The 11,725-nt window shown below is 41.5% G+C and overlaps 1 protein-coding gene across 1 annotated transcript in view; it reads right to left on the reverse strand.

Annotated features, from left to right (window-relative positions):
- The window catches only part of UNC5D (unc-5 netrin receptor D), a 135,501-nt gene extending 124,158 nt beyond the window's left edge, over positions 1-11,343 (reverse strand). Inside the window, exons 1-2 of the mRNA XM_067543707.1 lie at positions 11,167-11,343; positions 905-1,048 (exon numbers count right to left, since the gene is read on the reverse strand). Of these exons, the coding sequence (XP_067399808.1) occupies positions 905-1,048; positions 11,167-11,320 (298 nt within the window). The 5' untranslated portion in view covers positions 11,321-11,343. The remainder of the gene's footprint in view (positions 1-904; positions 1,049-11,166) is intronic.
- Positions 11,344-11,725: the final 382 nt, after the last annotated feature.

Raw genomic sequence — 11,725 nt, forward strand, 5'->3', positions numbered from 1 at the left:
AGTCTCTATAGAACTAGTTCAGATGATAAAGCCATGCCACGCGATTTAGATATAACAGCAGCTACGTGGTTAGCAGGCTGTAGAATATTAGTCCCGTTCACAGGTGGGATGAATAAACTGACTTTTTCTTCAATGGCTATTGTAATGTCTTAAAAAGAAGCATTCTTTTTATGTATTTATTTATTGTAAATAACATGCTTATTCCCATAGAGAACAATCTCTTCCTTTCAGGGACTCTAAAATTCATGGCAGGCTGGAGCCTAGTTTTGGTTCCAATTGGGATGTTTTTCTCTCCTTCCTTGTGGCTTTTTCTTCTCATTGGTTTTGTTTTTTGCTGACTATGTAACTAAAACATTGCCCCATTTTCCCATTCTCATCCTACTTCCCCCACATCAGCCCACACAATCAATGATGTGTTTCAATATTAAAAAGCAGATTTAGAACAGCAGAACACAAAAGCCTCTAATGTATTCTTGCATATTTTTTCTGAAAAACGTAGCAGACATACATTGGTAAATGCTTCTGCAGATGTCTTTAGACCCTTGTCATCAGCACGGAGCAATAGGGCACGTTCCAGTAGGTTTTCAATTTGCATTAACATTTCTTTTTGCATTGCATTATTATGACACCTGCACACATGCAATCCAAGTGGCATCGCTGAGAGAAACAAACTTGCTGAATGCACTTCAAAGAAAATCATCAACCAACATTAAAATAAAAATGAGCTCCGACAAGGCAGCATCAGAACAAATATGGTGTGTCCTCTCTGATGCTCCTGTAGGATTTCACAGGGAGCCCTAAGAATGACAACGTCTTTCTACTACCCTGTTAGCTTTAACCTTAGCATAACAGCATGTTTCAACTCCCTGCAAAATCTTGAAGAGCGCACACTTATTCTACTTACAGGCTATGCGGACTGACGCCTTCCTGCTTTTTGAGGTCCCTAAATGGCTCCATGCAACGCACTGACACCAGTAATCCTCTGGCCCATGAAAATCCTCCACTTGCTGTCTTGTCACGTTGATGAACACCTCTCGAACCTTCAAGCCTGAATAGGAAAGATATAGGCAATTAACTGATATGAGACATCTTACTCAGGGATAAAGCTAAGATTAGCCAAACCTTTTCTCTTTAGTTAACCAATTCCATTTTTAATCAAGGCAAAGCTTTAATTACTTTGACAATAATATATTACTGCTAATTAAATCCGAATAGCTGAGTAGGTCAGAATGCAGAAGTCAGAAGAATTACCCACCCGGCTTGGGCTTTGGAACAATGTAATATCTGCCTTAGAAGCCTTTTCTTTTGTGCCTTTGCTTTCAAAATGTTTTATTTATTTATTTGATGTGTTTATAAAGTGTAATAAAAGTCCATCCCCATCCAGTGCTCTTGACAGTCTATTGAAGATACAGTGATAGGCCAGTCAATTAATGCCAAATCAAATTGAACACCCAGAGACAACATAAGCATGACAAGAACTGACTGCCCCAGTGAATCCCTGCCAGAGTTACAACCTACCGCCACCCAACGAGGAAGGAAGAAAAGATGAGCCATGTACGGAGCCCTGGGGAGTGTAAGTCAGGCTGCTGCAGTCCTGGAGAAGAAGTGGGCTTCCAATGTCAAAGGCCCCAACGGAGAATGCCATGCCAACTGTCTCTCTTGTATTGATGGGCTAAGTAAACCAGCCACCATATTAAAGCATTATCTTTCTTTAAAGTCATCACAGACAACGGTGGTCATACCATTCAGACAAACACCTTGTTTGTCTTATCCAGTCTTTTTCCACAGGCCCCTTATGCATGGTACCTCCCTGAATTCATCTGCAATCTGTGGTGGGGCGCCTGCCCTCTACTGGCCTGGAAAGGGTTAAGGGCCTTTGGTAAGGCTGTGAAAATGGCAGCCAATAGGAAGGGGCTGTGTGGCAGCCAATCAGGGCCCAGGAGTCTAGTATAAAAGGGAGCTGCAGAGTAACCCAAGGGCAGTAACTCCCAGGAGCTTGAAAGGGAAGGACTGTCAGTATGCTGCTTGGAGCTGCGCTTGGCTACTAGGACACAGCAGAGCCCAACACTCTGAAGCAAGGGCAGAGAAGGTACTGGGGCTGCATGGAACTGGGAAATCCACTGAGGTGTTGGGGGGAGATGCAATGGAAGGCTGCCATACACAGGGTCCCTGAGCTGGGACCTGGAGTAGTGGGTGGGTTTGGGTCCCCACTCCCAATTGCCATAAGAGTGGTAGCAGGACTGTGGTGGCCATGGTAGGAAGTGGCTAGCATGGACTGCAGAATCCCCCTAGAAGGGGGGGAGCATGGATTCTGCAGGGCAGAGGCATGAGAAGAAGGGTCCAGTGGAGACAGGATGGAGGGTGAGACACTGCAGAGAGGAGCATCTGCCCAGTTAAGAGCTGATTCCCAGACAACCAGCAGGAGGTGACCAAGGATACAGAGTGACCTAAACAAACTGGAGGATTGGGCCAAAAGTAATCTAATGAGGTTCAACAAGGACAAGTGCAGAGTCCTCCACTTAGGAAGGAAGAATCCCATGCACAGCTATAGACTGGGGACTGATGAGCTAGGCAGCAGCTCTGCAGAAAAGGACCTGGGGGTAACAGTGGATAAAAAGCTGGATATGAGTCAGCAGTGTGCCCTGGTTGTCAAGAAGGCTAATGGCATATTGGGCTGCATTAGGAGGGGCATTGCCAGCAGATCTATGGAAGTGATTATTCCCCTCTATTTGGCACTGGTGAGGCCCCATTTAGAATATTGTGTCCAGTTTTGGGCCCCCCACTACAAAAAGGATGTGGACAAGTTGGAGAGAGTCCAGCGGAGGGCAACAAAAATGATTAGGGGCTGGAGCACAGGACTTATGAAGAGAGGCTGAGGGAACTGGGCTTGTTTAGTCTGCAAAAGAGAAGAATGCGGGGGGATTTGATAGTGGCCTTTAACTACCTGAAAGGGGGTTCCAGGGAGGATGGAGCTAGGCTGTTCTCGGTGGTGGCAGATGACAGAACAAGGAGCAACAGTCTCAAGTTGCAGGGGGAGATCTAGATTGGACATTAGGAAAGTTTTTCACTAGGAGGGTGGTGAAGTACTGGAATGGGTTACCTAGTGAGGTGGTGGAATCTCTAGCTTTAGAGGTTTTTAAGCTGAGGCTTGACAAAGCCCTGGCTGGGATGATATAGCTGAGGTTACCCCTGCTTTGAGCAGGGGGTTGGACTAGATGACCTCCTGAGGTCCCTTCCAACTCTAATATTCTATGATTCTATGATAAGGTGGTGAGTTGAACTGTTACAAATCCCACATTGAAATCTCAAAGGCCCATTGCTGCTGAGGTATATATTAAAACAACAGAATATGTATATTCTACAAAATATACACAGTATAAAATACAAATAGGTATATATTAAAGTCTCAATTAGTGTTCCCCTTTCCTTAACCTAGGTCCACCTACCTGTCTGCCCTCAGACAGCTCTTCAGGGATGAGCCATCCCTTCTTGAATCTCCTAGCACATAATAATTATAATGAACCTCAAATGCATGGATCATGGTATTCTAGAGCTGGTAAAACGTATTGTATTATGGGACCCAACAGCCTTAGATTTAAGGCAAACAGGAATCTTCTGTATTATGTGAGCTAACGAAGAGTAAGGTGCACCTGACACAAGCTGTAATGTGGAGCATATGTTTTCCCCAGATGAAAATTCTAGCACTGGGCCTGTGTTTGTAGGTGCATAAAATTCCCAGTGATTTCAGGGGGGAGGGGGTGAACAATCTGTGCTGCCGATAAACTAGAGAAAAGCTTACAAATATTTCCTCAAACTCTGTTGGTTTTCAGCTTTTTCAGTATTATGAGACTCATTTTCATGACCAGAAAGATGCAAACAACTCAGAAGGAAGTGAGAAAGTGACCAGGAGGAAGGATTGCCTAATTAGTTCTAGCATTCATAATCTGCTGGGCATGGGAGATAGTCAGCAGGAGCATCCTTCAACTCAGAGGTGCTTGACTTCAGATATGGCTTGAGGGCATGCATGGGACATACTTAGGTGAGACCTGCTGTTTCTGATGCATGCTGCTGCTAGTTCTTTTACTTGATAGAAACACTGTGGAAGGGTGGAGATGGTCTCCTTTGAAGATTCAGAAATTTTTTAACTCTGTTTGCAGCAAAATGGGATTAGGCAGAAGAGGCAGTAGTGGGGAGACTGTCAATTATGGGGATTCTTGTGAGGATTACAGGAAGGAATGAGGCTTTCTGATTCCTAATAGAGCAAATGGGGGGGGGGGGGGGGGCGAAGAGATGGACAAACACACACTATAAGCAACAATGGTATCCTCATAGTTTTAGTTCCACATAAGAGCTGTACTAAGGATGAAAACAAAAGAGAAACCAAACAAACCACCCCACCAAACTATACAGCCAGCAATACAGACAAATGCTATAAGGAAAAAATCCTATAATCATTTGTACCAAGCTACTGCAAGAGAATGGAGGAGGGTAGTAAGTAGAGCTGGTTTAAAAAATTGAATTTCTGACCAATGGGACATTCTGACATTTCCAAATTTCCTTTCCTTCCAATTCAGAAGGAAGTCAATATTTCAAAAATTTTCACAGAATGGAAATTCTGAACCATTTCAATTTGGAAATACCAAAATACTTGTTACAATGTTTAAATAAAATGTAAAGTATAATATAGACATTACAATATTGAGATTAATTTAAAGTCAAAATGGAATACAACTAAATGTTTTTACCTAATCAAAGTGAAATAAGTCTGTGATTTGTTTCAACACTTTTCCATTGAAAATCTTGTTTAAAATCTCAACTCTAATATTTAGTCCATTAGGAAAACTGTTTTAATGTATAGCAAAACTTCATGAAAGCAGACTGCTCCTGAAAGCACACTTGTGGCTGTCTTGTCTCCAAAAATGCCCTTCACATGTGATTGCTTTTATCTTGTTGCTATGGCCCAGGGATTGCTCTGTCCCCTTGTCTAACATTCTCTTTCAGAACAGAACACCGTAGTCAGTTGATCAGATCTTTTTTGCTGTTTCCAAAAGGCATTTTAGGGCACCACAAGTATTTTCAGTTTGGTCCAAGAAAGACCCATCTCACCTCAAGGGTAAGATATGCTAGGGATGACTATAAATCAAAGGGGGGAATAATACTTTAGATAGTATGGCCCTCATTCTTTCACTTATACTAGCAGTGGAATTCTATTGACTTCATTGGGGGTTTCTTTCCTTGTGCAAAACTGAGGAGAGTCAGGATCCATGCATTTATTTTTCCTCCCTAGAAGTTTAGCGGAGGCTGTTAGCCACATCTTTGACACCCATTGTAGGACAATCTGGGGGAATGGAGATATAATCCAAACCCAAGTTAAAAGGCATCACAAATGATTTGAAAGATAAATGGTCGTAAAAGCATTAATTTGAAAATGGAGCCCATTCATTCCTGCCACTTTTTTCTCTCTCCTGTGCCATCCTGAGATACTTATTTCCCCTTGGCTGGAAATGAATGGAAACTCAATCTCAAAATATTTCATGCCTGTTGAAGTTTATAAAGCAGCAAAGAATTTCTAAACCTGAACTCCATAAATTGGCTTCCACTTAATCTCAGGCATCATTAACAGCTGGGTATTTCACTTCTGAAAGGCATTAGGAAGTCAGCCTGTTCCTTCAGTAAACAGTAGAGATAAGGCCCACCAGGGATATTAGGCAGGAGGTCAAATCAGCCTTAAATGCTGTAAAGCAAAACAAAATTTGTGCTACTTTGCTAGCAGCTGTTGGAGGACATTTTACTTTCTTTCACTTTATGTGCTTTGTCACCCTACACAATGGTATGGCCAAACCTGTGATGTTTTATAAAGTCTCATTAGTTAAACACACTATGTACCTAGCAAGCATACACGTCCTATTTTGTTTTTAAATATGCACACTGATGCTGCAATTCTGAACAAAGCTGTTCAAAAGGGTTCCCTGTATCTTCTGTCCTGATGGAAACACAACCAGGGATTATGACCTATGGTTTAAAGATGAGGGCAGCTACAACAGGCTCCATTAGGGGCAGTCCTGAATCAAGGCAAGTTGCTAATGCAGCCCTTAGCTGGACAATGTGTGGGCACCCATGCCATATCTGACTTTCAGATGTACACATCTGCCTAACGATGCACATGAGAAAGTCAAGTTATATACTGCAGCCACTTACTAAAGCTGGACAATTCCAGAACTGCTTAACAGTGTTTCATAGACCCTGTACTGCTACCAGCATACAGAGCTTCTCCATTTAGCTTGAGTATAAGGGACTGGAAATGACTCCTCATTGTGACTATGAAATTTTGAGCATTCTTCCATCTGGGTTTAGCCAATTATCTTAACAAAGCTAAAGCCATATCTTATCTCCAACTAGCTTTTCCCTTCTCTGACAATGATTTAATCAAGGCAGAGATCAGCCTAAATTATCCAAGAGTAATTATTGTTTGAGTGCTTCAGTAGAAGTGCATTAAAAGTTCTTGGTTTCCAGAGGGCAGGTGCTCAGAAAAATCAGGCCCCTTTAAGATGTCCCACATGAGGCATCTAAAATAGCCACCCTGGTAAATACTTGGAAATACCTTTTTCTTTCAACAAAGCACCATCCTATTTACAACTATTTTAGAAAAACTTGAGCAAAGTAGCCCTATTTGGTGAACTGCAGTGATGAGAAACCACAAAACAAATAGTACTGAGAAGGTAGATCCACCTATCTCCTACATCTCAAGAGATAACAGCAAAATTGTTCATGGGAAATGTCCTAGGCAGAGCCCAAAATCCATGCTAACAAAAGTAACATGTCATAAATAAGAGCAGCATTGTACCTGTCAAGTTGCAGAACTCTAACAAGCACTGAAAGTCCAACCCTTTAAATTATTGTGCAAATTATAACCATCATCTTTTGTTATACAGTACAGCTTTACAGAATATAAAATTATGACTCTGGTACTGATATGCTAATAAGCTTTCTGTGCTGTTGGATGGTTTAGCTGTAGATAGACTAATGCTGGCAGCAGATGAATAATTGCTCTGTATGTACTAAACATAACACCACAGCACAGAACTTCATCATTTGTCAGCTTTATTTGTTTAAATGAGAGAAATGCTGACAGCAGTTATTGCTGTAATCCTTTTTTTAAATCTGAAAAGGAAAGTCTCTAGTTACTCTTCACAGGGCTGATCCTGTTGGGGAAACTAAAAGATGAATTATTTGAAAACTAATTTGAGGGGCAGTCTGGAATGCTGAGGCAAAAAAATCCAAGGAGTTGTGCCTTATCAAACACTAAATTAAATTTACATCTAGTGTCCCTAACTAAGGCTCCATCTACACTACGAACTAGGGATGGGATTCTCCTCAAGCAAGCGTGAGTCCAATTAGCAGTCTAACTTTGGTAGCAGCATACAAAATGGCAGTGGTTATATACTCAGCATGGCTCAGCTACGCTGCTGTTCATACTCCTGCTGGTTTGACAAGAGCTAGTGCAAGAATGAGTACACAAGCAAGGGAATCCCACCCTGAGCTCCTAATGTAGACATAACCTAAGACTGGGTCCGTGCTGTGCTAGGCATTTGGTACGCTGCCTGCCTTGCAGACAGACAAGACAGAGTTAAGGTGCGGTAAATGAAGTTTTACAAATCAGGAACCAAAGCAGAGATGACTTGCCCAAGGTCACACAAGGAGGTTATGTCAGAGCTGGGACTGGAGACGGGACCCCTTGTGTCCTAGTCCAGTGCCTTAGCCAAAAGACCATCCTTCCTTAATGCTAGTCCTACTCTTCCAAAACAGACTCCTGTCTTAGACTAATGCTATTTCTGCTGTAATACCAAAATCTCAGAAATGGTATTTAATATTCACTGCAGTGCCAAAGTAAGCCCTATGCCTACTACCAGCTGTCCCTCCGATCTTTTTATACAAGTGTAATAATGAGTTGTAGATAAAACCCATCAGTAGCATTGTGCCTTTGCTGCTGCTGCCAAGTGCTTCTTGTATACACCTGGTTAGGAGCTTGCTGGGAAGAATCTGCAGAGATGCTGAAATGCATTGCTTGATTCCTTATTAAATTTTCTCTCATTTAGAGAAGGGAGGTTTTTTGCTCCTCTTAGTCACCATGGTTCTGTTTATCCCTTCAGCAATTTTCACATTCAGTGCCAGTAGAAAGGCAAGGCAGCAAGGACCCATTTCCATGTAATGTGATCTCCTTCCCCAAGTTTTAGGGACCGTTCTTGGAATTATGCCAAGAGTGCACCCTGGCCATTCAAGTACCACTCCCTATAATGCTTGGTACCTGGAATGCCACAGTAGCCTGCCAACAACCGCCTTGCTAGCATTTAAACTTGGAGGAGTGACTCATAGGACAAATTGCTGTAGCAGCCACGAACCCATTAAGGTCTAAGTATCAGGAATCAGAACAAGCAATGGCATTCATGACCTGTCTGTCACTCTCAGCCATGTGGCATTTTCACCACATGTACTGAGAAGTGAATGCTCTGTGGCATCAATTGTTGAGGACTACAGAATGCCTCCAAACCTGTGGACCTCAAAAGGGAATGAAAGTCATTTCTCTGTCACTGAGAATTGAGATAAATACAGTTCTACACTTTGTGCAGCTCATTAAGATGCAAAGAAACTTTGAGATCAAAGGGACCTCACAGCTCCTAATACCTGATATTACAACTAGCCCCACAGTGCTTCCTGAGCTACATCCATTCTGCAGCATAGATGCCTGAAGGCTGGAATACCTGTAAGAGTAATTTTACAAGTGGATAATTAAAGAGGTGCCATATTTCTTACTACTTTTTTAAACCCAGCTAATGATGAAGTGAAGCTAAAATGACTTTTGCATCTTCACTTAAGCAACAAGATTAAAGTGTATTTTGATAAAATCAGATTGTGGCATACTATCACACTCTAATAAATACAATCTGCAGTTCCTTGAGGCAATAATAAATATGTTCCATATACCTCAAAAGCATTACAGCTTCTGCTTTGAATAGAGATAACAAGAACTAAAGCATTGCACTAAATGCACTCTATGATTTAGCATATATTTGTAAACTGTATAAAGATTCCTCTGGAAATAGTTTACCAGTGCCACCTGATTTAGCACAAGGATAAAACATGCAGTGGTGTAAATACATGCATGGGCAACTATTACCCAGTGTTCATGTCAAACCTATAGACACCTTTGTCATACACATTTACCTGCTATCTCAACTAATTGCAGGAATTATTAGAATCCTCCTTTCTTCCATTTGAATTGGAGATTCCATAGGTACCACTTTTTGGTAGAGGTGTAAAATCTCAATCCTGAGAACAAAGGGGCACACTTGGAAATCCGCTCTGGTCATCTGCATTATAGCAGGCAGCAGTAAATAGAGCAGAAGTATGATTTTGAAAGTCAGTAGGACTTGTGTGCTTTTGGAAAGTTTGCCCGAGGTTACAAAAATGGCAATAAATACATACTGAGAAAATGTGAACAGGTTTATCACTCAGTTTAGGGCTGTTGAGCGATCCATCTATTTCCACCGCCCAGTAAATGTCTAAGACCAAGATATAAATGTACAAAGACTAAAATACCTGTAATTTTGAGACAAATGAATTGGTTTCAGTTATAGTTATGGCTCAGTGTATGCAGCTTTCACTCATTTCATCTGTCCTATCATAGAGAGCTATGTAACATCACAATGGTGGATTTCACAGCTCACTGAGCTGTCCCCTACAAAAAGGATTCTGACCATATCCATATTTGGATAGTAACAATTCTTGGTCCGTTCTAATGCTGGGCTGCATTCAAACTTGCAACCTTTAGGTTCTATATCCCATTTGTAATTGCCTGAGCCACAAAGTCTAAATCTCAATGTTACTTGTGCAATTTTTTAAAAAAATGTAGGTTGCTCTATCTTAATCAGTTTTGCTATTAATCCAAGGCTTAGAAAACATAATTGCAGCACAGACAAGACAGATTTTCATTAAACATATGGAAGAACAACATCTAGGAACGACATTTCTTCTATATTGATTCAGAAATGCCTTTGGAAGTAAAGGTTATGCCTATTAAATTCTTTTCAAAAGGTAACAGTAAAGATTAAAATTCATCCTGAATAGCATTTACAAAAAGCCTTTAGAATGTAATCTCTCCAGAATCTGTCACTTACACATGAATGCCTTATACCACCAGTATTCTAGGGTATGAAACTTCTTTTTAAATGGCTTTCCCTTAAAAAGGAATTTATTGTATCGACAGAGGAGGTTATATCTACACAACTATTTCCAAGACATGGAGTTGCCTAGCAATCTTGGAATTTAACAGGAAGGCAATAAAGAAAACAGAATTGTGAAATTACAAGGGGGTGCTGCTTTAAATTGGTTTGCAATACTTATCAAGATGCCCCTGAATGAGAGGGGCTAAACAATGGTCTAGGAGCATAAAATCTGTTGCTCATTTTTCATCACTCTTCTCTCTTCACTTTCTATTTTCAGATACACACTTTCACAAGATGCATATCTCCCACTTAACTTCATTAGCTGTCAAATATCCAACAGAGGGGGGAAAGCATTCAAGCCATACAGTGAGTTTAATAGCTTTGCCAAAGCCTTTCAATCTCATCCTCAATGGGTAGGGGCAAGGGGAACCGTAAAAGCACAGGGTCTCCCCACTTGTGGTTCATGCTACAGATGTCTTAATTGCCATGTCAGCGACTCTTGCTTCTGCCAAATCACTCCTTCTCTCTTTTGAGACCTAATCCTGCTCTCGCTGATATCTGGCATGAATAGCAGCAGGTTTGAGACTCTAGCCTTTAAAACTTTAACGCTATTAAACTTCATTCCCCTTCACACTTACTACCTCCTGCATCCCCACTCACCATTCCTTTCTCTTCCCCTCTTGCTGTGTCTATGCAGCCAGACTAGTTACAGCTTTATGTCAACTTTATTCCTTTCCTACACTCTCTACTCATTGTGTTCCCTTTCTGTCCTTTGAAAGATGCTGCCCCCAACTCTCTGAAATAGGTTTCCTTTATTTGTCCCCTCTAAAGTTCACGCTCCCTCCACATGCTTTCTCCCCTCTGCTTTTTGTATTTTGCCGATATGCAAGGTATTTTGAGAGAGTTCCATGTGAACACACCAGTCCCATCTGCAGTGCCTTACCTGTACTTTCATCCATGCTTTCCTCAGAGACATGCTCATTTTGGTGGACCCACTCGCCATTACACTTGAAGAAAATCTGCATAGCTGGCATGGCTTTGCATCGCAAGGCAATGGGGTTGCTTTTAATGATGTAAGCGTCATCTGGTTCTTGCATAAAATGCGGCAATGTTCCAGGAGCGGATGGGAGAGACTCGGGCAGGGCTTCACTGTTGTCATTCCCTGAAAGGAGCAGAGTAAATGTTACAAACCAGAACTGATAAGCGATGACAGTGACTGTTTGCTCATAATTGAGTGGGAATACTTCTGGTCTGGATTCTGTTAATACTCTAATTTCTACCCTTCTGGTGGAGAGAGCCCTTGCCCAAAGAACTCTATCTAAACATAGACAAAAGAAGAATCATTAGCCCCAGTTTTACAGCTGGGGAACCAAAGCACAGAGAAACTGAGTTGCTCAAGATCTCACAGGAAGTCTGTGGAAGTACTGGAAATTAACCCCTGATCTCCTGAGTCTCAGTTCAGTGTCTTAAACACAAGAACACCTTCTCAAATATTTCATTTA

The sequence above is a fragment of the Emydura macquarii genome, unplaced genomic scaffold, assembly GCF_026122565.2.
Source record: "Emydura macquarii macquarii isolate MOO-44397 ecotype Brisbane River unplaced genomic scaffold, CSIRO-AGI_Emac_v2 contig_113, whole genome shotgun sequence".
Classification (NCBI taxonomy): domain Eukaryota; kingdom Metazoa; phylum Chordata; order Testudines; family Chelidae; genus Emydura; species Emydura macquarii.